Source organism: Oratosquilla oratoria, chromosome 44, assembly GCF_046742065.1.
Source record: "Oratosquilla oratoria isolate Oo_2021 chromosome 44, ASM4674206v1, whole genome shotgun sequence".
Lineage (NCBI taxonomy): Eukaryota > Metazoa > Arthropoda > Malacostraca > Stomatopoda > Squillidae > Oratosquilla > Oratosquilla oratoria.
The window spans coordinates 29,371,711-29,395,904 of NC_134820.1; the positions used below are offsets into that span (position 1 = coordinate 29,371,711).

Genomic DNA, 24,194 nt, shown 5'->3' on the forward strand with positions numbered 1-24,194 from the left:
GTTCTTTTGATAGATTTGGTTTAGATTAAATATTCTTCTGTTATTCTATTTAAGGATTAGTCTTCTTTGTATCTTATTCGCGTATTGTTTTTTTTTTTTCAATATTATTGCTTCACTACTTTTTGTTAATCAATTCCTTTTCGTTCATTTGTAATGGGCGATTATATTTCTCTTTTCTCTTCTTTATTTTACTATTTTAGATGGATGTATCGGTTGATTGATTGACTGATTGGCTGATTCATTTTTGTCCATATGCTAGGTCTTGTATAACTGATATCCCTCTTGTAATGCCTGATATTTTTTCAAGTTTGAATATACCTATTTTGATTTATGGGTTCCATACAACATAGGAATATTCTAGATTAGGTCTTTGAAGCTGTGTGATATCTCTTGACCATATTAATTCCACTATTGGTAAATGCTGCACTGTATATTCCCACTGAGCAAATAAATCCAGAGTTTTGGTAACCCAAACAATCTCGCAACTAAAGCCTAGTTCATGGTCCCGAAAATTTAGGAATAAACAAGAAATTTGAAAAAGTAGAAAGACCTTGGAGTGACCATCAACAAAAGTCGGAAGTACAGAACATTGGCATTATAATCAATAGAACATTGAAAAGTTGACCAAATATCGGGTTGGCGAGTGAATATATGATTCAAATAGCGACCCAACAAGATATTTGAAAATTAGGAAAATTATCTGAAAATAATAAAGAAATAATATATATGTATATATATCTATATATATATATATATATAATATATATATATATATATATGTATATATATATATATATATATATATATATATATATATGCGGAAAAACCACCAAGGAAAAAGAAAAACTGATGACCAAGCGCTTTCGTCTATTCAGACATCCTCAGGGATGTCTGAATTTCGTCTATTCAGACATCCTCGTACCCTGAGGATGTCTGAATAGACGAAAGCGCTTGGTCATCAGTTTTTCTTTTTCCTTGGTGGTTTTTCCGCATATTTAGAATCACGAGTTTATGTGATTTCTCATGCATATATATATATATATGTATATATATATATTGACAAAAATACACATTCAGAAGATGCAGTGATGTCGTTGCTGAGGACAGTATCAACTATCACTATCAGATATTCAGACTTAATTTTTATATTTTTCCTTTTGTTGAAACTAATATACCACTCTTATGAAAGACTACTCCATTTTGGATTCTGAGAAGAGTTATTGCTACACGCGTATCAGTACTTTTAGTTATTTAGAAAAAGAAGTTCCAAAAATAGACATCTATTTCTCCATATCCTATTTTACATGTCTGTTGAAATACCTGACTGCTCCACGGAAAAACTTGCAACGACAGCAGGCAGTATATTCAAAGTCACAATATATATATTTTCATAAAGGTTTGATTAAAGTAGAACTTATTTTTCTCCTTTTTATTTCATTTGTGGCTCAATAAATTACTCAACAGCCCTGCATCCGCCTAAGAGCATTTCTGTCTTAGACTGGATGCACTAATCAGTGATGATTTAGGCGTATGTTGGACGAGGGGTCGTGTATGCAGGACGAGGGGTCGTGTACGAAGCACGAGGGGTCGTGTAGGTGGGTTCGGGGTAGCGGGCCTCTCCCTCGTAGTTGACCTGAGCCACGAAGCCAGAGTCTCCGTTGACGGTGTAGTCGACCCTCCTGAGGCGACCGTCGGGCTGGAGGACGTAGTAGGCTCCCTGAGTGTCGTAACCGTCGCGGGACTCCTGTTGACCGAAGTCGTTACCGGAGTACTCGTCCTTCACCTCCCAGTTGAAGTCGTACTGTGCTGGGCCCTGCAAGAAATCAAATTACAATATTATTATGCGAAGGCAAATAAGTCCTAAATTGGTTGTATCAAATTGTCCACATGTTATTTTGAAGGAAGAGAGATTTGCTTACCGAAGGAGCAGGTGCAGCTTGTCCATAGACGGGAGTTGGAGGGTTGTAGGAGGGAATACTATCGCATGTGGCCACGACGGCCAAAGCGGCGAGAAGAGCAACCTGATTGAAAAGGGATCAGTATTATTCCAAGAAATGTTTATCATAATTACCACTCTTCAATTATAACAACACAAATAACGACGGTAATCGTCGATAATGCTTATGGTATTTAGTCTTGAACTGGGAGTAGAAGCCACTAGACACACCTTGAGAGCCATGTCGATAATGGAGGAGGAAGAACTGATGCAGACCGATACTCGTGTGGGTTTATATACACGCGCGACACCAACCTCGTTGGTGACGTAAGCGTTGGGTTGGTCTTCTGCATTTTCGAAAGGGTCCTTCTTCGTTCGGCCCTCGGGGTCTCAGCAAGCAAGGTCATCAAAGAAATGAACAATATCAGAGTAGTGGACAGACACGTCCATTTTCTCGCATTCTGTCCAAGGAAACTCCATCATTTATAACTTTCTAACGTTCCAGATTTCTTTTGTATTTTTCTTTGATTATGATTTTTTTATGCAAACCTATTTATTATTCAGGTAGTGATATATACATATATACAGAAAAAGAGAAGACGGGGAGAAATCCCTTTGGGCTGGGTCAAAATATCAGTCACACATAACCATCCCCTACTATCCATTCTCTCCATTTCTGACAAAACAATATCACCCATATACAGTAATTTTCCGACTCACCCCTATCTCCTGCCTTCTCCCTTCCTTGCTCAACAGACATCCTCCTCTTGCTCAATGCCCCCTTCGTCCCATCTATCCATTTCATCCTCGACCGTCCCCTCAAATTCACTCCCCCACCTCTGTATATATATATATATATATATATATATATGTGTGTGTGTGTGTGTGTGTGTGTGTGTGTGTGTGTGTGTGTGTGTGTGTGTGTGTGTGTGTGTGTGTGTGTGTGTGTGTGTGTGTGTGTGTGTGTGTGTGTGTGTAGGGACTGAATTTGAGGGGACGACCGTTGATGAGATCGATGGATGGGGTGAAGGGGGCGTTGAGCAAATGTCTGTTGAGCAAGGAAGGGAGAAGGCAGGAGATAGGGGTGAATGGAAAATTACTATGTATGGGTGATACTGTTATGCATGAAAGGGAAGGATGGGGGAGTAGGGGATGCTTATGTGTCAATGATATTGTGACGCAGACCGAAGGGATTTCTCCCCGTTTTCTCTTTTTCTGCATGAAGGGACGGGAAGGGAGTCGCCAATTAAATGAAACGACCTTGCTGTGGATATACTGTGTCTTGCTGCATTGCGTTTGACCACGGATGACCCGTCATCCATGAGGAGCTGAGAAGGGAGGGATAGAAAGGATGGTAGAGTGGAGTGAAATGGCTGGGAATAGGTACGTGACTCTGACTTATTATTTGCAATTATCTCACTTGCCAGTGGCTCGAATCCCGGGTCATGAGTGACCCGTTTGGAAGAGCAGAAGCCCCGCCCAGTATCTACGTCATTAACTAGGTTGATGTCACGAGTATATAAGCCAACACAATTGTCGGTCTACATCGCTTCCTCCTCCATCAGCGACATGGCTCTCAAGGTGTGTCTCCTCCACTGCATGTTGAGGACTTAATACCATAATTATTATCAATGTTAGCCTTCGCTATTCATGTTGTTATAAAAGGATGTAGAATATTATTACTTCTTGAACTAATACTGATCAATTCTTAACCAGGTCGTCCTCCTCGCCGCTCTGGCTGTTGTGGCCACTTGCGATAGCATTCCTTCCTACAATCCTCCAGCTCCCACCTATGGACAAGTTGCACCTGCTCCTTCTATGAGTAGATATCTATTCCTCTAAAACATCATGTGAAAATGTATCACAAAGATCAAGTGAGAACTTCTATGCGTTCGCATATTAGCCTTTGAATTTGATTTCTTGCAGGGCCCAGCACAGTACGACTTCAACTGGGAGGTGAAGGACGAGTACTCCGGTAACGACTTCGGTCAACAGGAGTCCCGAGACGGTTACGACACTCAGGGAGCCTACTACGTCCTCCAGCCCGACGGTCGCCTCAGAAGGGTCGACTACACCGTCAACGGAGACTCTGGCTTCGTGGCTCAGGTCAACTACGAAGGAGAGGCCCGATACCCCGAACCCACCTACACGACCCCTCGTGCTTCATACACGACCCCTCGTCCTGCATACACGACCCCTCGTCCAGCATACGCCTAAGTCATCTCTAATCACATTATCCAATCACATACCGTTATGCATATTAGGTGTATGCATATCAACGAGATAGTTTATTGCTGCAATAGTAATATAATAAAAAAGTGATCGATAACCTTTGTTTTAATGTACTGATACGAGGCCCACTCTTTCATATGAATTCATAAAATGGGCTCTAAGAAATATTCATCCAAATATAGATACATTAACCAATATAATCATGTTACAAGAAAAAATGGGAAAACTTTAACTGACTTGAAAAATAACCTGTAATCTTTGATCACTAATAGCAACATATATTGAAATGAAAAACGTCAAATGCTCTTCCACGTCCAAACAGTTATATAACCTTTCACATTGCAAACGAATATTCTATAAACGACATATAATAGTCTGTAAATATCTTCCCCAAACTAATAGTAGTCTTCATCTCTGACAATAATGCCAATAGTAATAACAGTTGTATGACCTACAGCAATACAAGCAAATAGTCCATACTCATCTTTCTCAGAAGCAGAGTATTCTCCAACAGGAATGTCAATAGTAACACAAAAAATAAATAAATAAATAGATAAACAAAAAATAAAACAGAGATTTCTTCGATGGCATTACAATGAAATGTTCAAAGTATTATGTGTGATAGTCTACCAACATCAGCATAATCGAAAAACATAATATAATCGAAATGAGAAGGTCCCCAAGAACAACACATGAATCGAGATTTTATCTAAAGTTACGATGTTGAAAGATCATTTATAGAACGAATGCTGAAGAATTGACACATCGTTCTCATTTTGACTCTCAGAACCATCATACCATCGTTCTCAGTTCGAAGACTTCGACACCGACACACAGAGTTCTTCCTCGAAGAGTTAAGAAAGGAGTGCCACTCTAGGATTACTTACAGAATGAACTCTGAAGAACCAGCGATACAGATGCCCTTAAATGTCAAGATATCATTAAAGTTTGAATCAAATTCCAGCCCAACAAATCTGAGAAAAATACATACTCAGTAGATGCAGTAATGTATTTTGCTGGACACAATAACAAATATTAGTACAAGATTTTTGTACATAACTGATTTATCCTTTTGTTGGAAATATGCAGTTCTCTTAAAGGATCAACCTATTTTGGACTCCGAGGAGAGTTGTTGTAACTCATGTATCTGAATATGTATTTTCTTCGAAAAAGATGTTACAAACCTAGACATCTATCTCCCCATATCCTACATATCCTATTTCACATGTCTGTTGAAAAAATCTGTCTGTTTCTTGGAACAAATTTGTACGGACTGTACTCTGTATATTTAAAGTTAGAACATATATACTTTCATAAGGGTTTAAGTATAAGTAAGCGTTTTTATCTCTTTTTCTTTTTATTTGTGGCTCAATAAATTACTTCACTGCTCTTCATCTTCTGACAAGCATACATGTCTGAGACTGGATATGCTGATCAGTGATAAGTTAGGCGTATGCTGGACGAGGGGTCGTGTAGGTGGGTTCGGGGTAGCGGGCCTCTCCCTCGTAGTTGACCTGAGCCACGAAGCCAGAGTCTCCGTTGACGGTGTAGTCGACCCTCCTGAGGCGACCGTCGGGCTGTAGGACGTAGTAGGCTCCCTGAGTGTCGTAACCGTCGCGGGACTCCTGGTGTCCGAAGTCGTTACCGGAGTACTCGTCCTTCACCTCCCAGTTGAAGTCGTACTGTGCTGGGCCCTGTAAGAAAACAAGTTTAAAGAGTGTTGTGCGAATGGATTAAGTCCCCAATTTATTGCAACCATAAAGCATCCAATTCATATTTTGGCAAAAGGGAATCCTGTTTACCGAAGGAGCAGGTGCAGCTTGTCCATAGACGGGAGCTGGAGGGTTGTAAGAGGGAACGCTATCGCAAGTGGCTACAACAGCCAGAGCGGCGAGAAGGACAACCTGGTTGAGAAGAAATCAGCATTAGTCAAAAAAACGATGACCATAATAAGAACCCTTCGATTATAACAACACAAATAGGGTTAACGTTGGTAAGGTTCGTGGTATTAACTCACAACACAAATACACAACAACACAAATAGCGGGATTTAACGTCGATAATGTTTATAGTACTAAGCCCTAAACTTGCACTAGAAGACACTAGGCACACCTTGAGAGCCATGTCGATGATGGGGGACGAACTGTAGCAGACCGACGTTCGTGCGGGCTTATATATGTGTGACAAAAACCTCGTTGGTGACGTAAGTGTTGGGTGGGTCATCTGCCTTTTCGAAAGGGTCCCTCTTCGTTCGGCCTTCGTGGTCTCAGCAAGCAAGGTCATTAAAGACGTGGACGAAATCATGTTAGTGGACAGAACCATTTTAGCCTCCCATGTCATATTACCCATGTATGTCCAAGTGTATTTATAGAAAGTTAACAGGTTTTTATTACCGCATTCATAACATAAGTCAGCAAATTAGAACATCGTGTTTTCTCTCTCTATGTCCTTGGATATATTGTCATTCATCACCTTTTCCCCTTTCATATTTTTGTACACTTTTTTACAAGCGACTTCTTTATTTGACCATATTCACTCTCCTGGTGGTGAGAAATATATAACATTTTTGACTCCTTAGTACTTATAATCTTCTTACTTGCCAGGGGGATCGAAGGTCATGTCATGAGTAACCTGTTCGAAAAATCAGAAGACCCGCCCACAATCTACGTCACCAACTAGGTTGGTGAAACACATATATAAGCATGCATGAGCGTCGGTCTGCATCAGTTTCTCCTTCATCATCATCATGGCTCTCAAAGTGCGTGAAGAGTATTCTGTTGCAAGTTCAGGACTTAATACCAAAAGCATCATCAACGTTAATGCTATATGTTCCTTTATAATCAAAGGGTGCTCACTATGATCATCATTTCTTGGACTAATATTGATCTCTTCTCAACCAGGTTGTCCTTCTCGCCGCTCTGGCCGTCGTGGCCACTTGCGATAGCATTCCTACCTACAACCCTCCAGTTCCCGTCTATGGACAAGCTGCACCTGCTCCCTCGGTAAGCAGGTCTCTCTTCTTCCAGAATAACAAGTCGACGTTTTATGGTTAAAATCAACAGAGGACCTAATTGGATTCACATAATAGCCTTTAAATTTCATTTCTTGCAGGGCCCAGCACAGTACGACTTCAACTGGGAGGTGAAGGACGAGTACTCCGGTAACGACTTCGGTCAGCAGGAGTCCCGCGACGGTTACGACACCCAGGGAGCCTACTACGTCCTCCAGCCCGACGGTCGCCTCAGAAGGGTCGACTACACCGTCAACGGAGACTCTGGCTTCGTGGCTCAGGTCAACTACGAGGGAGAGGCCCGCTACCCCGAACCCACCTACACGACCCCTCGTGCTTCATACACGACCCCTCGTCCAGTATACGCTTAAGTCATAATTCATCAGCATGTCTAATCCAATACAATTATTAAGAATAATTGGTGTCTGCATAGCAGCGAGATAATTTATTGATCAAGAAATAAAATTAAATGAGATAGACAACCTCTGTTTTGATTAGTTCCTTACTGAGAAAAAATAATGTATTCATAACAGCTTACTGAAACATAAATTCAAAAGACGTAGGTGAAAGAAAAATTCATGGGCATTCTCAATGTTGTTGTTTGTTGTTGTTCGCCCTTCGAAGTCGAAGATGACCATGATATTAATTTGTTTTTTTGTTTTTTTTTTTTTTTAAAGGAAGGATGCATCCGAAGGTGGCTGGCCAGGCCTATCCGGGCGAGAAAGCCCCTCCCACATGTAGGGCAAAAGTGGGCAGGAGCCATGTTTTTTGTGTCGGATGTCCTGGCCTTTCTTGTCTGACGCTTCTGCTTGGCCTTATGGAGGCACATGGTAACACATGTGAGAATAGTACAAGTAATAGGTAGTCAAAATATTCTAAAACTTATATGAAAATTATATAACAGACTAGAATTTTATTCTTTGATTTATCCATACTTGATGTCGCTACATCAAGCTTCTTGATTGTCTCCAGTCTGCCTGATGGGGATCAAAGTCCAGGGGCCGAATTTAAGACAGACCCTAACCCTAATGACGGAGATCTGACCTAAATCTCTATGTCGGCGACTTAAATGCTTATGTCTAGACGTAAGCATTTAGGTCGCCGACATAATAGAGATTTATGTCAAATCTCCGCCATTGGGGTTTAGGATCTTTTATAAATTAGGATTAAGATTTTTCATAAATTTGGCCCCTGGATATCGCGAGTTGGATGTTCCGGTGGGAAGGCAAAGTGTGGATGTACCATTGGACTTTGCATTTGTACAGTACGAAAACATCTTCTGTTTCTCTTCTCTATTTGTGTTCTTAGCCTTACTCAATGCATTTTATGAGCTAGCCGCTATATCTTTCCCTCACCTTGTAATGTCCTTATAGTAGGAGTCAAGAAGAAAAAATGACAGACAGATTTAAATATACAGTAAGAAAAGGGGAAACAGGAATAGTATGAAATGGATCATCAAAACCTAGATTTCTTTTTTATATAAGATTATCTATTTTCTTCTCCATACACTAAAACGAATATGCGTGTTTGTTTCTGTGTTCGCAACGATTCTAACAAAAGAGTAAACGACGATGAACATCACGCTGGTTGGCACTATGATTAGGACTATGATGCCGACAATAAGAGAAAGGATACTTGGTAACATTCAACATTCCAGAATTTGCTAGAAACAATCACAAGAAGGGCCGATTTTCCTATGTGTTTTGAAATTAGGCTTATTTGTGCCGTAGATCTTTATGTGAATACTTATTTGCCACATTACTGGCTTTCTATCGGGCGGCAGTTTGCCATTGATTCTGGCTGCTAGCGGGAGATTTGACCAATTTTCTGGGGTAATCCTTAATGGTAGCAAACGGGCTATATCGATTGGCTCCATTTTTACTGGCTGTCACTTTTCTTCTTATCCTGTCTGCATCAACCAATTTTATTCACCTCTGGAACACCCCTCTCGTTGAAACGCACACGGAATCATATAATTTCTTCTTCATCTGAATTTTTTCACTCCAATAAATTGTTACTCGTTCTATTTCATTATTCTAAACTCTCAAGCATATGGAGCAAGCTTTAAAGAGTTCTTGAAGCATGTGGCTAATATAATTATTGCCTGGAGAAAGAATGACACTTTGAATTTTCTCACCAGACGATGGCGACATTCTACCGTATGTCTGAATGTCTTGAGTTTTTTTAATATGCAGAAATTAAAAAGCTACCAATCTTATGTGAGTTTGTGCCTGAAAGGTAACCTAAGAATTATGCATGATGAAATAAAGAATTGATAGATATATGCGATTCATCAGTATGGACACAATCACCACAATAATTGCGATTCGTTTAATCAGAATTCATGTATCATTACGATCGTTGGAGTCAATTTACATCTTTTCAATTTGAAGAACTTATCTTCGATGTTGAAGAGGATTTGTCGCAACTTATTCAATGCATTATTGATTCTAATTCAAAATATATAGCCCACCCATATCGCTTTTAATATATATGGGTGTATAGGCATTTGGATGTTTATCTTTTAACATGGATACATCCGTTACACTGTATACGCAGAAAAGCATTTCTTTTTAGCTTTATCTTGTAAATAAGTTTTGTTAATAAAAAAAAGTTTCTCGATGCCTTTTCATTTATTACTTCATCATTAATAAATTATCTTCCCGATGTGCATACATTTAATCGACATAATGGTCTTTAGTCGGATATGCTGATCACGCCAATAAGTGCTGTCTTAGGCGTATGCAGGACGAGGGGTCGTGTATGAAGCACGAGGGGTCGTGTAGGTGGGTTCGGGGTATCGGGCCTCTCCCTCGTAGTTGACCTGAGCCACAAAGCCAGAGTCTCCGTTGACGGTGTAGTCGACCCTTCTGAGGCGACCGTCGGGCTGGAGGACGTAGTAGGCTCCCTGGGTGTCGTAACCGTCACGGGACTCCTGGTGACCGAAGTCGTTACCGGAGTACTCGTCCTTCACCTCCCAGTTGAAGTCGTACTGAGCTGGGCCCTGCAAGAAATAAAATTCAAAGACTGTAATGTGATTATATTCAGACCCTTAATTGATTATCATAGATATTCCATACGGTACTCTGGAAGAAGAAAGATCTGCTTACCGAAGGAGCAGGTGCAGCTTGTCCATAGACGGGAGTTGGAGGGTTGTAGGAGGGAATGCTATCGCATGTGGCCACAACAGCCAGAGCGGCGAGAAGGACGACCTGGTTGAAAAGGGATCAGTATTAGTCATAGAAATTATAAGCATCTATCTATTATAACGTCACAAATTCTGAAGATTAGTGTTGATAGTATTTATGGTATTAAGTCCTGAACTTGCGGTAGAAGACACTAGACACACCTTGAGAGCCATGTCAGTGATGGAGGAGGAAGTGATGTAGACCGAAACTCGTGTGGGCTTATATACGCGTGACACCAACCTAGTTGGTGACGTAGATACTGGGCGGGGCTTCTGCTTTTCCGAGCTGGTCACTCTTGACACGGTTTTTGAGCCCCCTGGCAAGTAAGGTCATTACAAACACTAAGGAGTCAAATAATAGTATAGGTGCCTCACTACCAAAAGAATATTTAAACTTCAGTAGGGAAGTCACTTAAAAAATAGGCCAAAAAGTTATGACAGGTGAGAATGTAATGAATGATAATATATATAAGGACAGAATAAGAGAAAAGGCACGCTATTCTATTTTATTGACCAATGTTATCGACGGATGCGGCATTGAAGAATCTGTGACGTTTCCTTAAATATTCTTAGATTCGAGGGATGTGTGATTGTGGGAAGAAAAATTTGTCTTCTCTTAAAGTACTGAGAATAGATTCGACAGCATTTCGGATTGGTTTGATTTTTTAAAGGAACCCGATATCTTTGCTCTCATAAGGGAAACATAAGGTGTGTAATTGGATATCTTACACAAGTATTGCTCATTGGAATTGTATACAATCTAAATGCCGTTGCAGCAATAACCAAATTCATGAATCGTTAATGTTTTATACATATTCTGTTGTTCAAAGAAACAAAGACAAAGAAAAACATCTTAAGCGTTTATAATCTTGGGTATGAAAGGGTAATAGAACTTGGAGGCCTAAAGTGTTTCCGTCCACTATTCTGATCGTGTTCATGTCTTTGATGACCTTCCTTGCTGAAACGAAACTCCGAAGGTCGTGCAGAGAGTGACCCCTTCGAAAGGCAGAAGACCCACCCACCACTGACGTCACCAACTAGGTTGGTGTCGGGAGTATATAAGCCTGCATGAGCCTCGATCTGCATCAGTTCTTCCTCTATTGTCAACATGGCTCTTAAGGTGTGTCTAGTGTCTTCTACCACAAGTTCAGGACTTGATAACGTGAACCTTATCAACGCTAACCGTAGCTATTTGTGCCGTTAGAAATGGAAGGTGCTTGGTATGATAAATTGTTTGACTAATACAGATCACTTCTCATCCAGGTTGTCCTTCTCGCTGCTCTGGCTGTTGTGGCCATTTGCGATAGCATTCCCTCCTACAACCCTCCAGCTCCCGTCTATGGACAAGCTGCACCTGCTCCTTCGGTGAGCAGATATCACTTTTTCCACAGCATGAAGTAAACGATTTATAATAGTCAAATGAAGACTTTATTTGCGTTACCTACTTTCAATCTGATTTCTCGCAGGGTCCAGCACAGTACGACTTCAACTGGGAGGTGAAGGACGAGTACTCCGGTAACGACTTCGGTCAACAGGAGTCCCGTGACGGTTACGACACACAGGGAGCCTACTACGTCCTCCAGCCCGACGGTCGCCTCAGAAGGGTCGACTACACCGTCAACGGAGACTCTGGCTTCGTGGCTCAGGTCAACTACGAGGGAGAGGCCCGATACCCCGAACCCACCTACACGACCCCTCGTGCTTCATACACGACCCCTCGTCCTGCATACACCACCCCTCGTCCAGCATACGCCTAAGTCTTTATTGATTAGTATGTCTAATCCGAGACATAACAATATTAGGTGTACGCATAGCAGTGACTTAATTTATTTAGCCAGAAATAAAATTAAAGGAAATTGACAAACTCTTTTTAATTAGATTCTTACTGAGAAAATCTACTGTACTAATTGATAACAGGTTCCTCTTACATTAATTCACAAAACGTGGGTGAAATAAAAATTGGTGGGATATCTCAACTTAGATACGGATACGCATGTAAGAATTATAAAAATTATGAATATATATATTGGGAGATAGGGTTGATGGAAGAAAACTGGGATGGTTTGGACACATGGAAAGAATGAGCGAAGAAAGATTAGTAAAAAAAATGTGGAAGGTAGAGGTAGAAGGAGTGAACATGAGGGGGCGACCAAGGATGAGATGGATGGATGGGGTAAAAGGTGCATTGGGAAGGACGGAACAAGATATATTTTCCTTCAACTGGATATTTTCTACACCAATAAATGGTTACTCTTTCAAATATTTTTTTTCTATTTTAAACTATCAGTTATATGGGTCAAAGTCCCAGGTAATCCTACGCAGGAACAAAATTTAAAGATCCTTTGAAATATCATTATTGCCTGGAGATAGAATGACACCCGGAATTTCTCAGTCAAAAATGTCGACATTTTCCCGTATTTCTGAATATCTTAGATTTTTTTTAATATGCACAAATAAGGAGGTTGCCTTATTTGGGAAGGAGAATGATGGGGATGGAGGTACAGGGGAGATGCAGGCGAGGAGACCCAAGCTGCGTTGGAAGGACAGACTGAGAGAGGACCTTAAGGAGAAACATCTGGAGGAGGAGGACCAGGTGATGGACCGAAACAGGTGGAAACGACTAGCGAGGAACGGCGACCCCATATGAAAATGGGAAACGTCAACAGGAAAAGAAGAAGAAATAAGGAGGTTGCATAGCTCATGTGATTGGGTGAGGAAAGGTGACCTGAGAACTATCAATGGTATTCTTTAAAAGAAAAAATATTTCCTCATATAAATATTTTATAAATCCTAGGAAGGGAAAGATTTATATAAGGAAATTGTTTTTAGAAGACCACCATGACATTTTACAGTGGTATTCTTAAAAAGTCTTATTTAAGGAAAGATTTTTTAAGAATGATGAAATGAAAAATTTATAGATATATGTGATTCATCAGAATAGACATAATCACCACTATAATTGTGAATTATTTAATCAGAATTCAAGTCATTACGATCGTGGGAGCCAATTTGTATATTTTCAAATGGAAGAAATTATCTTGAATGTCCAAGAAAATGTGTTTCCGTTTATGTTCATATTCGTAGTAATTACGCATTAAATATTTTAGGTCAAGATATCTGGTCCACCCATACAGTTGTTCATAGATATCTTTGTAAGGATTTAATTTTTTCTCTTTTTATCATGGCTAAATTTCCTGTACTACGTATAAACAGAAAGAACATTCTATAGTTTTATATTGCTAAGAGGGTTGATTAATAAATGTTGTCAATGCCTTATCGTTTATTACTTCATCATTAATAAATTATCTCCCTGATATGCATACATTTAATCGGCATAATGGTCTTTAGTCGGATATGCTGATCACGCCAATAAGTGCTAACTTAGGCGTATGCTGGACGAGGGGTCGTGTACGAAGCACGAGGGGTCGTGTAGGTGGGTTCGGGGTAGCGGGCCTCTCCCTCGTAGTTGACCTGAGCCACGAAGCCAGAGTCTCCGTTGACGGTGTAGTCGACCCTCCTGAGGCGACCGTCGGGCTGGAGGACGTAGTAGGCTCCCTGGGTGTCATAACCGTCTCGGGACTCCTGGTGACCGAAGTCGTTACCGGAGTACTCGTCCTTCACCTCCCAGTTGAAGTCGTACTGCGCTGGACCCTACAAGAAATTAAGTTTAAAGGCTATCATGTGAATCTAATTAGGTCCTCTGTTAATTCTAACCATAAAGCGTCGACTTGTTATTCTGGAAGAAGAGAGACCTGCTTACCGAAGGAGCAGGTGCAGCTTGTCCGTAGACAGGAGCTGGAGGGTTGTAGGAGGGAATGCTATCGCATGTGGCCACAACAGCCAGAGCGGCGAGAAGGACGACCTAATTAAGAATTGATCAGTATTAGTCCAAGTAGTAATTATAATCTACACCCTTTAATTATATTCATTTAAATAGCAAAGGTTAAAATTTATCAAGTTTATGGTATTAAGTCCTCAGTTTGCAGTAGAGGAGACACACCTTGAAAACCATGTCGATGATAGAGGTGGAACTGATGTAGACCGACCCTCGTGTGGGCTTATATACGCGGGCACCAACCTAGTTGGTGACGTAGATACAGGGCGGGTCTCATGCTCTTCCTAGCTGGTCACTCTTGACACGGTTTTTGAGCCCCCTGGCAAGTGAGATCATTACAAACACTAAGGAGTCATAAAAATGTATAAATGCCTCACCACCAGAATAATAGATCATTTCCAATAAAGATTTCACTTGTAAAAAGTACAACAATTTATGAAAGGTATGAAAGTGATGAATGATGATATATCCAAGGACTGATTGAGAGAAAAGGCACGCTATTCTGCTTTATTGGCCTGTGTTATCGATGCAGCAAAGAATCTGTCACGTTTCTTTAAATCTGCTGAGACTCGAAGGATGTATAGTTATGGAAAGAAACAACTGCCTTCTCTTAGAGTACCTGAAAATAGGTTTGACAATACTTCGTGTTGGTTTGGATTGCAAGAGACCCTATATTTTTGCTGTCGAGAAAGAAACACAAGATGTGTGAAGATCAGAAAGATCACACATGGAATGATTCAATTTATATTGTATTAAATAGCATGAAGATTGCGAAATAGATCCTTTACATAAGTAATTCTCATCATATTTGTATACAATCTAAAGCCTTCTGCAGAAATGACCAAGTGAATAAATCATTGATATTTCACACATATTCTTTTGTTCATAGATATGATGCCAAATAAAAACATTTAAAGCATTTATACTTTTGGACATAAATGGGTAATAGACCTCGGAGGCCTAAACTGACTTTTGCCCTCTATTCTAATATTGTTCATGTCTTGGATGACCTTGCTTGCTAAGACCCTGAAGGCCGTGCGAAGAGTGACCCGCTCGAAAGGCAGAAGACCCACCCACCACTGACGTCACCAACTAGGTTGGGGTCGTGAGTATATAAGTCTGCACGAGCGTCGGTCTGCATCAGTTCTTCCTCTATTGTCAACATGGCTCTCAAAGTGAGTCAAGAATATTCTGCTCCGAGTTCAAGACTTAGTACCATAAAGACTATCAACGCTGATCTTCACTGTTTGTGTCGTTATGATAAAAGAGTGATCATTATGATAATCAATTCTTGGACTAATACTAATCCCTTCTCATCCAGGTTGCCCTTCTCGCCGCTTTGGCCGTCGTGGCCACTTGCGACAGCGTTCCCTCCTACAACCCTCCAGCTCCCGTCTACGGACAAGCTGCACCTGCTCCTTCGGTAAGGAAATATCTCTTCCTCTAGAACATAATGTGGACGATTTATCATATCGATCAAGTGAGGAATTACCCAGTATTTGCATAATGATCTTTGAATTCGATTTCTTGTAGGGCCCAGCTCAATACGACTTCAACTGGGAGGTGAAGGACGAGTACTCCGGTAACGACTTCGGACACCAGGAGTCCCGAGACGGTTACGACACTCAGGGAGCCTACTACGTCCTCCAGCCCGACGGTCGCCTCAGAAGGGTCGACTACACCGTCAACGGAGACTCTGGCTTCGTGGCTCAGGTCAACTACGAGGGAGAGGCCCGCTACCCCGAACCCACCTACACGACCCCTCGTGCTTCATACACCACCCCTCGTCCTACATACGCCTAAGTCATTACTGATCATCCAGTCTGAAACATGTATGAATATTATGTGTAAGCATAGCAGTGAGGTAATTTATTGAACCAGAAATAAAAACATGAGAGATCAACAACCTTTGTTTCAATTAGGTTCTTATCCAAAACCAACCAATTAGTAATAACTGCCCATAATATGAATTTACAAAATATGTGATAAAAGAATAATTCATGTTAATTCTAGATGTATATATGCAGTGGGCCGTGTACCCAGGATACAGGATATATTCAAAATAATTTAAAATAAAAATGAGACCGGACATGGAAAGCCAGAACTCCAATCCTGAAATCATATAGACTTAATTTTTACAGATAAGGATTTAGTGTTATATTCTCTTCAACATTCATTACATACATTATTTTTATTGTTCTAATCTGCAAATGCGTTCAAACAGCGTTATGACAGATGGATTTTTAATACATATCCTGTCAACATAGTTGGAATAGTGTATATACCTGGAGAGTTTGATGAAAGAACTGTCATATTTCAACTGGGATATTGTGAGACTGAGCAAGGTCCAATGGGGATGAAGAAAAGTATATTACACCTGCATCCCCGTATGACAGTGTTGACTACATTGGTTTTATGCAATTAATATTCTAGGGCTTTAATGATATCCCTACATGTGAGAGCTACACAACATTCTTTAGTGACTTGAGAATAATGCCTGCTCAGTAATGAATGTTGATCAATTTTGATTTATATCGTTTCTTCGTTATTCCCTATTATTGTTCTTATGATTATCTTATCTTATTATCATTCTTATAATTGTTCCCTCTTCAAATCTGTTTTGCTATCTCCATGACTTCACCTTTGCGTTGCTATATTGTCCTCAGTGACAAAATCACTAGTCATTATCAAGGAATTACTAAACACTCGCAGCTGAAAGACGGGCACGACTTGTTAATATACAGAATTAAAGAAAAATAAAAAATAAGGTGTAGCAACATTCTTAATTAGTCGAGAAATTGGTGGCAGCGCAAAATCTTTTTTATCAGGTATTCTAACTAGAATTTTGATCAGATTATGTAAAAGATAAATCCTAAATACAATTCAGTTTTGTGTATCAACTTTACAGAATTCAGACGACGAAATTTATTGTTTCTATGATCATATAAATCAAAGCACAAGAAAAAACAAATGCAGTTGACATTCAGAGATTTTCATACCAAAGAAGAAAAGAATATAATCCATGCTTCAGGAAGTTTGTAATAGATGAGACAAATGATAGAAGGGAGCTACTAGTTAATTGTGCTGAGATACACTAAATTAGAATAATGAATATTCTTCTAAAAGCGTATTATCATTATGTACATTAAAAGGAAAATGTTCAATAGCAATAGCGAAGGCAAAAGAAGCCATGAAAAAAACAAGAGAAGTAAAGTGGTTTAATCCTCAGAGAGAATAATTGTAGAAGAAATTGTCATCTAAAGTAGTGGGAACCAAATACAAGAAAAATATATACGTGGGTAACAAATAGATTGAAGGAGGGAGTAAAGGTACAAATATCATAGAAATAAATCACAAGAACGACATCCTATCTTATGACAGTCTGACGTAATCCGAAGCAGCAAGGTCTGGGATTTTCTTTTTGATATAATATATGGAGGCTTCAAAGGGTCAGTGACCAATGTCATGGTTACCTAAAGAAATGATAGACAGTCCCTCCTCTCAATTGACAGTGGCGACAGTCTGCTGCTTTGGGGACGTCTTGGACTTTGTCGACCGTCAAGAAATCAGGTATTTGCCCAATTCATGCAGATGCCAGTGAGGTGAGAGGACGATATTGGTTGTCGCCACAATTAGGATGAGTTTAGGTCCGAATGACTTACAATGAGGAAAGACGATTATCACTTTGCTCCACTGTTACAATTATGTCGTAGAAATGAACCACATGACAAGATACGAGGAACACAACGGTGGATAAACCCTTATAAACAAACTAAGTGATATGGGATATGGACGAGACAATGAATTAAAATTTTTAAATACGATTAAGGTGATTCACATTAGTATACACAATCACAGATATGACTACAAAATATCTGCACAATATCGATGTATCGACACGGTAGTTGGAACCAATTTGTAGTTTTCATAATGAAGGAAAAATATTGGTCATTGAAGAGGATGTTTCGTTATCCATATCCATAATTTTTATAGAAATGAACTATATATGATCGCAGGGACCGAGGTCTGGCCTCTCATATTCTTTCTAATATGTCTTTTGAAGTATTTCGGCTATGTCTTCCACGATGATTGAATGGGTTACTATATATATATATATATATATATATATATATATATATATATATATGTATATATATATATATATATATATATATATATATATATAATTCATATTTGAGGCTGTCATTATCAGTGAATACCGTATTTTCTTTTATAAAAACCTAATCAAAACAAAGGTTGTCGTCCTTTACTTTTATTTTTGACTCAATAAGTTAACACATTGCTCTGCATACACCTACAGTATTACACATCGTCTCAAGTTGGATATGCTAAACAGCGATAATTTAGGCGTATGCTGGACGAGGGGTGGTGTATGAAGCACGAGGGGTCGTGTAGGTGGGTTCGGGGTAGCGGGCCTCTCCCTCGTAGTTCACCTGAGCCACGAAGCCAGAGTCTCCGTTGACGGTGTAGTCGACCCTCCTGAGGCGACCGTCGGGTTGGAGGACATAGTAGGCTCCCTGGGTGTCGTAACCGTCGCGGGACTCCTGTTGACCGAAGTCGTTACCGGAGTACTCGTCCTTCACCTCCCAGTTGAAGTCGTACTGAGCTGGGCCCTGCAAGAAATTAAATTCAAAGGCTGTAACGTGATTATATTTAGACCCTCAATTGATTATCTTAAATACTCCACATGGTACTCTGGAAGAAGAGAGATCTGCTCACCGAAGGAGTAGGTGCAGCTTGTCCGTAGACGGGAGCTGGAGGGTTGTAGGAGGGAACGCTATCGCATGTGGCCACAACAGCCAGAGCGGCGAGAAGTACGACCTGATTGAAAAGCGATCATTATTAGTCCAAGAGCTAATCATCATAATCAACTCTTTTAGTTATAGTAACACAAAAATAGGTCGACGACAATAATGCTTATAATATAAATTCCTCTACTTGTAGCAGAAGACTCTGGACACACCTTAATAGCCATGTTAACGATGTAAGAGGAATTGGTACAGACTGAGGTTCGTGCGGGCTTATATACGCGTGTCACCAACCTTATTGGTGACGTAGTGAGCGGGTCTTCTGTTCTTCCAAACGGGTCACTCTTGACATGGCCTCAGGGGGCTCAACAAGCAAGGTCATTAAAATTCACAAGGGATCGTTCACGTTTGTAATGAGTTCGCTTGCCGAAGCCCGCAAGGCCGGTTTGGGGGAAAGAGTAAGAGACACGCCCAATGTTTACGTCAGCTGCAAGGTTGGTTTCACGCGTATAAAAGTCCACGCGAGCGTTGATCTGCAACAGTTCCTCCCTCTTCATCAACATGGCTCTCAAAGTGCGTCTCCTGTACTGCAAGTTGAAGATTTTGTTGTCATAAGCATTGTTGATACTAACTGTCACTGTGAATGCTAAAATCAATATGTGTTGATTATGATATTTATTTCTCAAACTAATGTTACTTTCATCTCAACCAGGTCGTCCTTCTCGCCGCTCTGGCTGTTGCGGTCACTTGCGATAGCATTCCTTCCTACAACCCTCCAGCTCCCGTCTACGGACAAGCTGCACCTGCTCCTTCGGTAAGCAGAGCTCTCTTCTTCCAGAGTAGCATGTGGAGTATTTAAGACAATCAATTGAGGGTCTAAATATAATCACGTTACAGCCTTTCAATCTGACTTCTTGCAGGGCCCAGCTCAGTACGATTTCAACTGGGAGGTGAAGGACGAGTATTCCGGTAACGACTTCGGTCATCAGGAGTCCCGTGACGGTTACGACACTCAGGGAGCCTACTACGTCCTCCAGCCCGACGGTCGCCTCAGAAGGGTCGACTACACCGTCAACGGAGACTCTGGCTTCGTGGCTCAGGTCAACTACGAGGGAGAGGCCCGCTACCCCGAACCCACCTACACGACCCCTCGTGCTTCATACACCACCCCTCGTCCAGCATACGCCTGATTCATCAATGATTAACATATCAATTTAGAGATGGTATGCATATCAGGTGCTAGCAGCTCAATCAAGTAATTTATTGAACCAGAAATAGAAGAATAAATTGATTGGTGTTTTTCCTTAAACCTTTTCATTATGGATTCCCTATGCTGAATAGATTCGCCTAGTGTTATCCAGAATAAAGTTGTAAAAAATAAATAAAGATTGGGACAATATAGTCTTGACAAAAAAAAAAAAACTCTTAAAGTTCATAATATGGATCTTTCAAAGCTTTGAGGATTTATGGGTTAACTTATAACAATATAGAAATCATGGAACTAATTGTCACTTTCTTCTAAAAAATTTCATGAATGATTGGTGAATACAACCAAATATTCCTTTAGCACACTTCAGATAAATCATGTAAAAAAAAATCCATACCTATATAAAGGTAAGAAATAGGAAGAGGATCGTGCGGATATCTGTCATGCCAAGTTCCTTAGCTATCCATTACAATTTTCCTATGAATAATACAAGCCCCCTCTCGCTCTCTGCTCTTTCCTTCACTCCCTCCCTCCTTCACCCTCTCTCTTCTTCCCCTTATGACATTATTTCCATACAATCACATCTTTGTATTGTATCTTCAATCCAAACTGAGTCCCTAGTTTGGTTCCTGATTGGGGTCGAGATGACACAAATACATCAAATTCTGTTTTTGCAATTTTCGTGTAACCTGGGGTGGTGATTTGGTATGGTTTGGGCAACTCCAGTTTACTCCATTTCGAGTGAACAAATGCAACATGTGCTCACAAAATGGCAGAGATGAAAGTTGGTGTGGATCACCAAAACACTACATGCATGTGAATCCAGAATCTGAAACAAATACTAAAGCAGTATGCAGGAGACAGGAATGACCCTACATTCACAAAGACTACTTTTAGTCTTTCCTCATTTGGGGTTTATCTGTCAGGCTGGGAACCAGTTTGGTTGCTACCCTTTGTATTCTCTTAGTCTTGCTTATATCCTTCACTCTGTGTGGGGAACGATACTACTTCTTACTTCAGCTCCCAGTAGTAGGCGATATTCCTGTCAGTGGTCCCAGCATGTTTTTCCATCTGGCTCTATCATTGAAGGCCCCTCCCTCCCTCAGAGTTTCGATATTGGGCAAGTCACGTCTACTGAGGGCTTCTTTAACATTTTCTTTCCATCTCTTTCTCGGTCTTCCTCGTGGCCGCCTTCCGTCCGGCATCCACTCCCGGCACCCCCTTGCAATTCTTGCAAGGGGAACGATACTACTGACACAAATTCCAGTTTGGACGTATCAGAGTTTCAATAGGTTTTTTCATCATCTTTTCACCCATATAATGGAACGCCACTTTAGTCTTCTGCAGTGGTCCATAGATCTCCCCAACAGTCCCTGCTTATATGTCTGTCAGGTGACAGGTTGTCTTTTATCAACACTCCCAAGTCCTTATCCTCTTTTGCTTTTGTAATGTGTTCGCTTCCCAAGGAATAGTTTACATACATACATATACATACATACATACATATACCAAGGCTTTTCCCCCTTACAAGGGAGGTAGCCAAAAAGGACAAGGCATAAAATCATTCCCACCCATTCCATCCCCGAAAACACTCCACACCCCTCCACCCTCCCTCCCATCTTATACCCTATGCACTGAGATCTGGCCATTAGGGCGGACCACTGGGAGTTCCCCTGTGGTGCCACATATAATTATTTTATAGTTTTATTTTATTATATAATTTATTTTATAATTTTATAATGTTGCCTCATATGATTATATTATAATTTTATGTCACACACCACCACTGAGATAAAAATCAAAGCAATGTTTTCTATACAAAGGTTTCGTTTCTTTAAGTGTCGAGATGGCATATGTGCATGCGAGAGCGACGTTGCCACTACATCTAATCTCTGGCCCCGCCCCCCTCACACTGCATTCAGAAAACATTGCATCCACACGCACGTTCTCGCCATGGATGCCCATATGTGGCAACACCGGGAAATCTCCTAGCCACGCCTTATCGGCCAATTCTCCTTGCGCTGACTATAGCACCTCCTACATGACGGGTCATCCCTGCACCTTGTCCACTGCCCTGGGTCAGAAGCAGTGTCACAGGACACAGCACATCCACAGAAAGGCCGCTTCATTAAATCGGCGACCCCCCCCCTCTCCGTCCCCCCATATAAAGGAGTGGACGGGGAGAAATCCCTTCGGGCTGCGTCATATACCAAGGCTTTTTCCCCCTTACAAGGGAGGTAGCCAAAAAGGAAAAGGCATAAAATCATTCCCACCCATTCCATCCCTGAATACACACCACACCCCTCCACCCTCCACTTTGCTTTTTTGTATTGAACACCATTTCCCATTCTTGGCTCCATGCAAAAATAGTATCTAGATCTTTTTGCAATATTATACCATCCTCCTCATTCTTCATTCTTCTCATTATTTTTGCACCATCTGCAAACATGTTGGCATAGCTTGTTGTTCCTTCCACCATGTCATCAACATGGACAAGAAACATTATTGGGACAAGCACTGAACCTTGTGGAACTCCACCCATTACTACTCTCCAGATTGACATCTTGTCCTCTTGTTTCTTTCCTTCAAAAAGTCTTTAATCCATTCTAATATTTTACCTCTGTTCTCCAACATGCTCTAGTTTCCACATAAGTCGACTGTGAGTTATTTTATCAAATGCTTTCTCTAAGTCCAGGTACATGCAGTCCACCCACCCCTCTCTTGTAGTACATCAATCACTCTCAAGTAAAAGCTTAAAAGGTTCTACACACATGACCTTCCACATCTGAAGCCAAACTGACTGCCTGTCAGATCGTTCATCTTTTCAACATATTTGGTCCATCAATCTTTCACAATCCTTTCACATAATTTCACTATTGTGCTGGTTAGTGATATTGGCCTATAATTTAACCTCTTTCATATGATGATAACTACATAGGCGTCATGAGGCACAAGTGGGCATATGATGAGGCCTGTGTCTATTTCTTGATTATATTTATTTTGTAGTTGTAGCTGAGGGACAACCATATTCTGTAAACTGGCTTGATCATTTTTTCTGTGATTATTAATACTGAGTGAGAGAGATTGAGTAAAACAGCTGCAACTTTATATTACAAGTATTGTGATTCATCATCAAATTATCATACATCAAGCAGCTGTTGCCACCCATGAAAATTTGACTCATATTTAAGAGGTTAATGATGTTTCCTTATTCCCCCTCCCCTTTGTGAATTGGCACCACATTTGTCCTTTTCCAATCCAGTGGCACAATGCCTTCTTTCAATGAACATGTAATAAGACTGTGGATCTTGTGTGCATGTGTATTTACCTAGTTGTATCTTATGGGAAAGGGAGCTATGTTTGTGGTGTTCCGCCTTTGTATCTTGCAGTGTCTAGTTTGTCCTTAAATTCATGTATGGTTTTTGCACACACTATTATTTTGTCCAGCTTGTTCCAAGTGTCCACCACTCTGTAAGGAAAACTTTTTCTTCAGATCACCTCTGTAACTATCCTTTTTGAATTTCTTTCCATGTCCTCTTGTCCCAATTTAATAAGTTCTCTCTATCAAGTATTTCTTTGCCTTTCATAATTCTATAGATGGTCAGCAAGTCTCCTCTCTCCCTTTTTTGTTCCAAAGTTGCTAACTTCAATTTAGTCAGTCATGCATTCATCAGGCTTGAGAGTTAGTTCCAACACATCTGTGAAACATAATCAAAGGATTACAAAGGATTACAAAGGCGGAGCATGCCGACAGGAGACCTTTTGGTCCATATCAAGGTCGGATGCGAAAAAACATTCATACATACATACATACATATACCAAGGCTTTTTCCCCCTTACCAGGGAGGTAGCCAAAAAGGACAAGGCATAAAATCATTCCCACCCATTCCATCCCCGAAAACACTCCACACCCCTCCACCCTCCCTCCCATCTTAGCACCTCCTAGATGACGGGTCATCCCTGCACCCTGTCCACTGCCCTGGGTCAGAAGCAGTCGCAAGACGCAGCACATCCACAG

General features: G+C 40.7%; 9 protein-coding genes across 9 annotated transcripts; 4 read left to right on the forward strand and 5 right to left on the reverse strand.

Moving 5' to 3' along the window:
- Nucleotides 1-1,522: 1,522 nt before the first annotated feature.
- Nucleotides 1,523-2,179, reverse strand: LOC143022382 (cuticle protein 21-like). Its single transcript, XM_076180537.1, has 3 exons — nt 2,168-2,179; nt 1,920-2,021; nt 1,523-1,813 (listed from the first exon to the last, which is right to left on the reverse strand). The coding sequence occupies exons 1-3, from the start codon at nt 2,177-2,179 to the stop codon at nt 1,523-1,525; spliced, it is 405 nt and encodes a 134-aa protein (XP_076036652.1).
- A 1,326-nt stretch (nt 2,180-3,505) lies between these two features.
- On the forward strand, nt 3,506-4,153 carry LOC143022198 (cuticle protein 21-like). The gene is made up of 3 exons (XM_076180298.1): nt 3,506-3,517; nt 3,653-3,745; nt 3,863-4,153. Exons 1-3 carry the CDS (start codon nt 3,506-3,508, stop codon nt 4,151-4,153), a joined length of 396 nt encoding a protein of 131 aa, XP_076036413.1.
- A 1,460-nt stretch (nt 4,154-5,613) lies between these two features.
- Nucleotides 5,614-6,292, reverse strand: LOC143022204 (cuticle protein 21-like). Its single transcript, XM_076180304.1, has 3 exons — nt 6,281-6,292; nt 5,971-6,072; nt 5,614-5,862 (listed from the first exon to the last, which is right to left on the reverse strand). Exons 1-3 carry the CDS (start codon nt 6,290-6,292, stop codon nt 5,614-5,616), a joined length of 363 nt encoding a protein of 120 aa, XP_076036419.1.
- Nucleotides 6,293-6,914: 622 nt separating this feature from the next.
- LOC143022383 (cuticle protein 7-like) lies at nt 6,915-7,549 on the forward strand. The gene is made up of 3 exons (XM_076180538.1): nt 6,915-6,983; nt 7,069-7,170; nt 7,280-7,549. The coding sequence occupies exons 1-3, from the start codon at nt 6,915-6,917 to the stop codon at nt 7,547-7,549; spliced, it is 441 nt and encodes a 146-aa protein (XP_076036653.1).
- A 2,363-nt stretch (nt 7,550-9,912) lies between these two features.
- On the reverse strand, nt 9,913-15,073 carry LOC143022384 (pro-resilin-like). Its single transcript, XM_076180540.1, has 3 exons — nt 14,366-15,073; nt 14,126-14,227; nt 9,913-10,182 (listed from the first exon to the last, which is right to left on the reverse strand). The coding sequence occupies exons 1-3, from the start codon at nt 14,375-14,377 to the stop codon at nt 9,913-9,915; spliced, it is 384 nt and encodes a 127-aa protein (XP_076036655.1). The 5' UTR covers nt 14,378-15,073.
- LOC143022184 (cuticle protein 8-like) lies at nt 11,474-12,122 on the forward strand. The gene is made up of 3 exons (XM_076180285.1): nt 11,474-11,559; nt 11,613-11,730; nt 11,832-12,122. The coding sequence occupies exons 1-3, from the start codon at nt 11,474-11,476 to the stop codon at nt 12,120-12,122; spliced, it is 495 nt and encodes a 164-aa protein (XP_076036400.1).
- Nucleotides 13,642-14,016, reverse strand: LOC143022185 (cuticle protein 21-like; the record flags this gene model as incomplete). Its single annotated transcript, XM_076180286.1, has 1 exon — nt 13,642-14,016. A coding segment is annotated over one exon (270 nt), but the record flags the coding sequence as incomplete, so codon positions are not given.
- A 290-nt stretch (nt 15,074-15,363) lies between the features above and the next one.
- On the forward strand, nt 15,364-16,003 carry LOC143022385 (pro-resilin-like). The gene is made up of 3 exons (XM_076180541.1): nt 15,364-15,375; nt 15,522-15,623; nt 15,734-16,003. Exons 1-3 carry the CDS (start codon nt 15,364-15,366, stop codon nt 16,001-16,003), a joined length of 384 nt encoding a protein of 127 aa, XP_076036656.1.
- Nucleotides 16,004-18,564: 2,561 nt separating this feature from the next.
- LOC143022386 (cuticle protein 21-like) lies at nt 18,565-19,196 on the reverse strand. Its single transcript, XM_076180542.1, has 3 exons — nt 19,185-19,196; nt 18,941-19,042; nt 18,565-18,834 (listed from the first exon to the last, which is right to left on the reverse strand). Exons 1-3 carry the CDS (start codon nt 19,194-19,196, stop codon nt 18,565-18,567), a joined length of 384 nt encoding a protein of 127 aa, XP_076036657.1.
- Nucleotides 19,197-24,194: the final 4,998 nt, after the last annotated feature.

Bases quoted from the DNA above. Each gene is read 5' to 3' on its own strand.
- LOC143022184 (XM_076180285.1), top strand. From the start codon at position 11,474: ATGGCTCTTAAGGTGTGTCTAGTGTCTTCTACCACAAGTTCAGGACTT. The intron at 11,560-11,612 runs GTGCCGTTAGAA...TGACTAATACAG, and splicing joins AACGCTAACCGTAGCTATTT to ATCACTTCTCATCCAGGTTG. The intron at 11,731-11,831 runs GTGAGCAGATAT...GATTTCTCGCAG, and splicing joins AAGCTGCACCTGCTCCTTCG to GGTCCAGCACAGTACGACTT.
- LOC143022204 (XM_076180304.1), bottom strand. The intron at 5,863-5,970 runs GTAAACAGGATT...GTTTTCTTACAG, and splicing joins AAGCTGCACCTGCTCCTTCG to GGCCCAGCACAGTACGACTT.
- LOC143022385 (XM_076180541.1), top strand. The intron at 15,624-15,733 runs GTAAGGAAATAT...GATTTCTTGTAG, and splicing joins AAGCTGCACCTGCTCCTTCG to GGCCCAGCTCAATACGACTT.
- LOC143022382 (XM_076180537.1), bottom strand. The intron at 1,814-1,919 runs GTAAGCAAATCT...GATTTCTTGCAG, and splicing joins AAGCTGCACCTGCTCCTTCG to GGCCCAGCACAGTACGACTT.
- LOC143022386 (XM_076180542.1), bottom strand. The intron at 18,835-18,940 runs GTGAGCAGATCT...AATTTCTTGCAG, and splicing joins AAGCTGCACCTACTCCTTCG to GGCCCAGCTCAGTACGACTT.
- LOC143022384 (XM_076180540.1), bottom strand. The intron at 10,183-14,125 runs GTAAGCAGGTCT...TATTTCTTGCAG, and splicing joins AAGCTGCACCTGCTCCTTCG to GGCCCAGCTCAGTACGACTT.
- LOC143022383 (XM_076180538.1), top strand. From the start codon at position 6,915: ATGGCTCTCAAAGTGCGTGAAGAGTATTCTGTTGCAAGTTCAGGACTT. The intron at 6,984-7,068 runs GTTAATGCTATA...CTTCTCAACCAG, and splicing joins ATACCAAAAGCATCATCAAC to GTTGTCCTTCTCGCCGCTCT. The intron at 7,171-7,279 runs GTAAGCAGGTCT...CATTTCTTGCAG, and splicing joins AAGCTGCACCTGCTCCCTCG to GGCCCAGCACAGTACGACTT.
- LOC143022198 (XM_076180298.1), top strand. The intron at 3,746-3,862 runs GCTCCTTCTATG...GATTTCTTGCAG, and splicing joins CCTATGGACAAGTTGCACCT to GGCCCAGCACAGTACGACTT.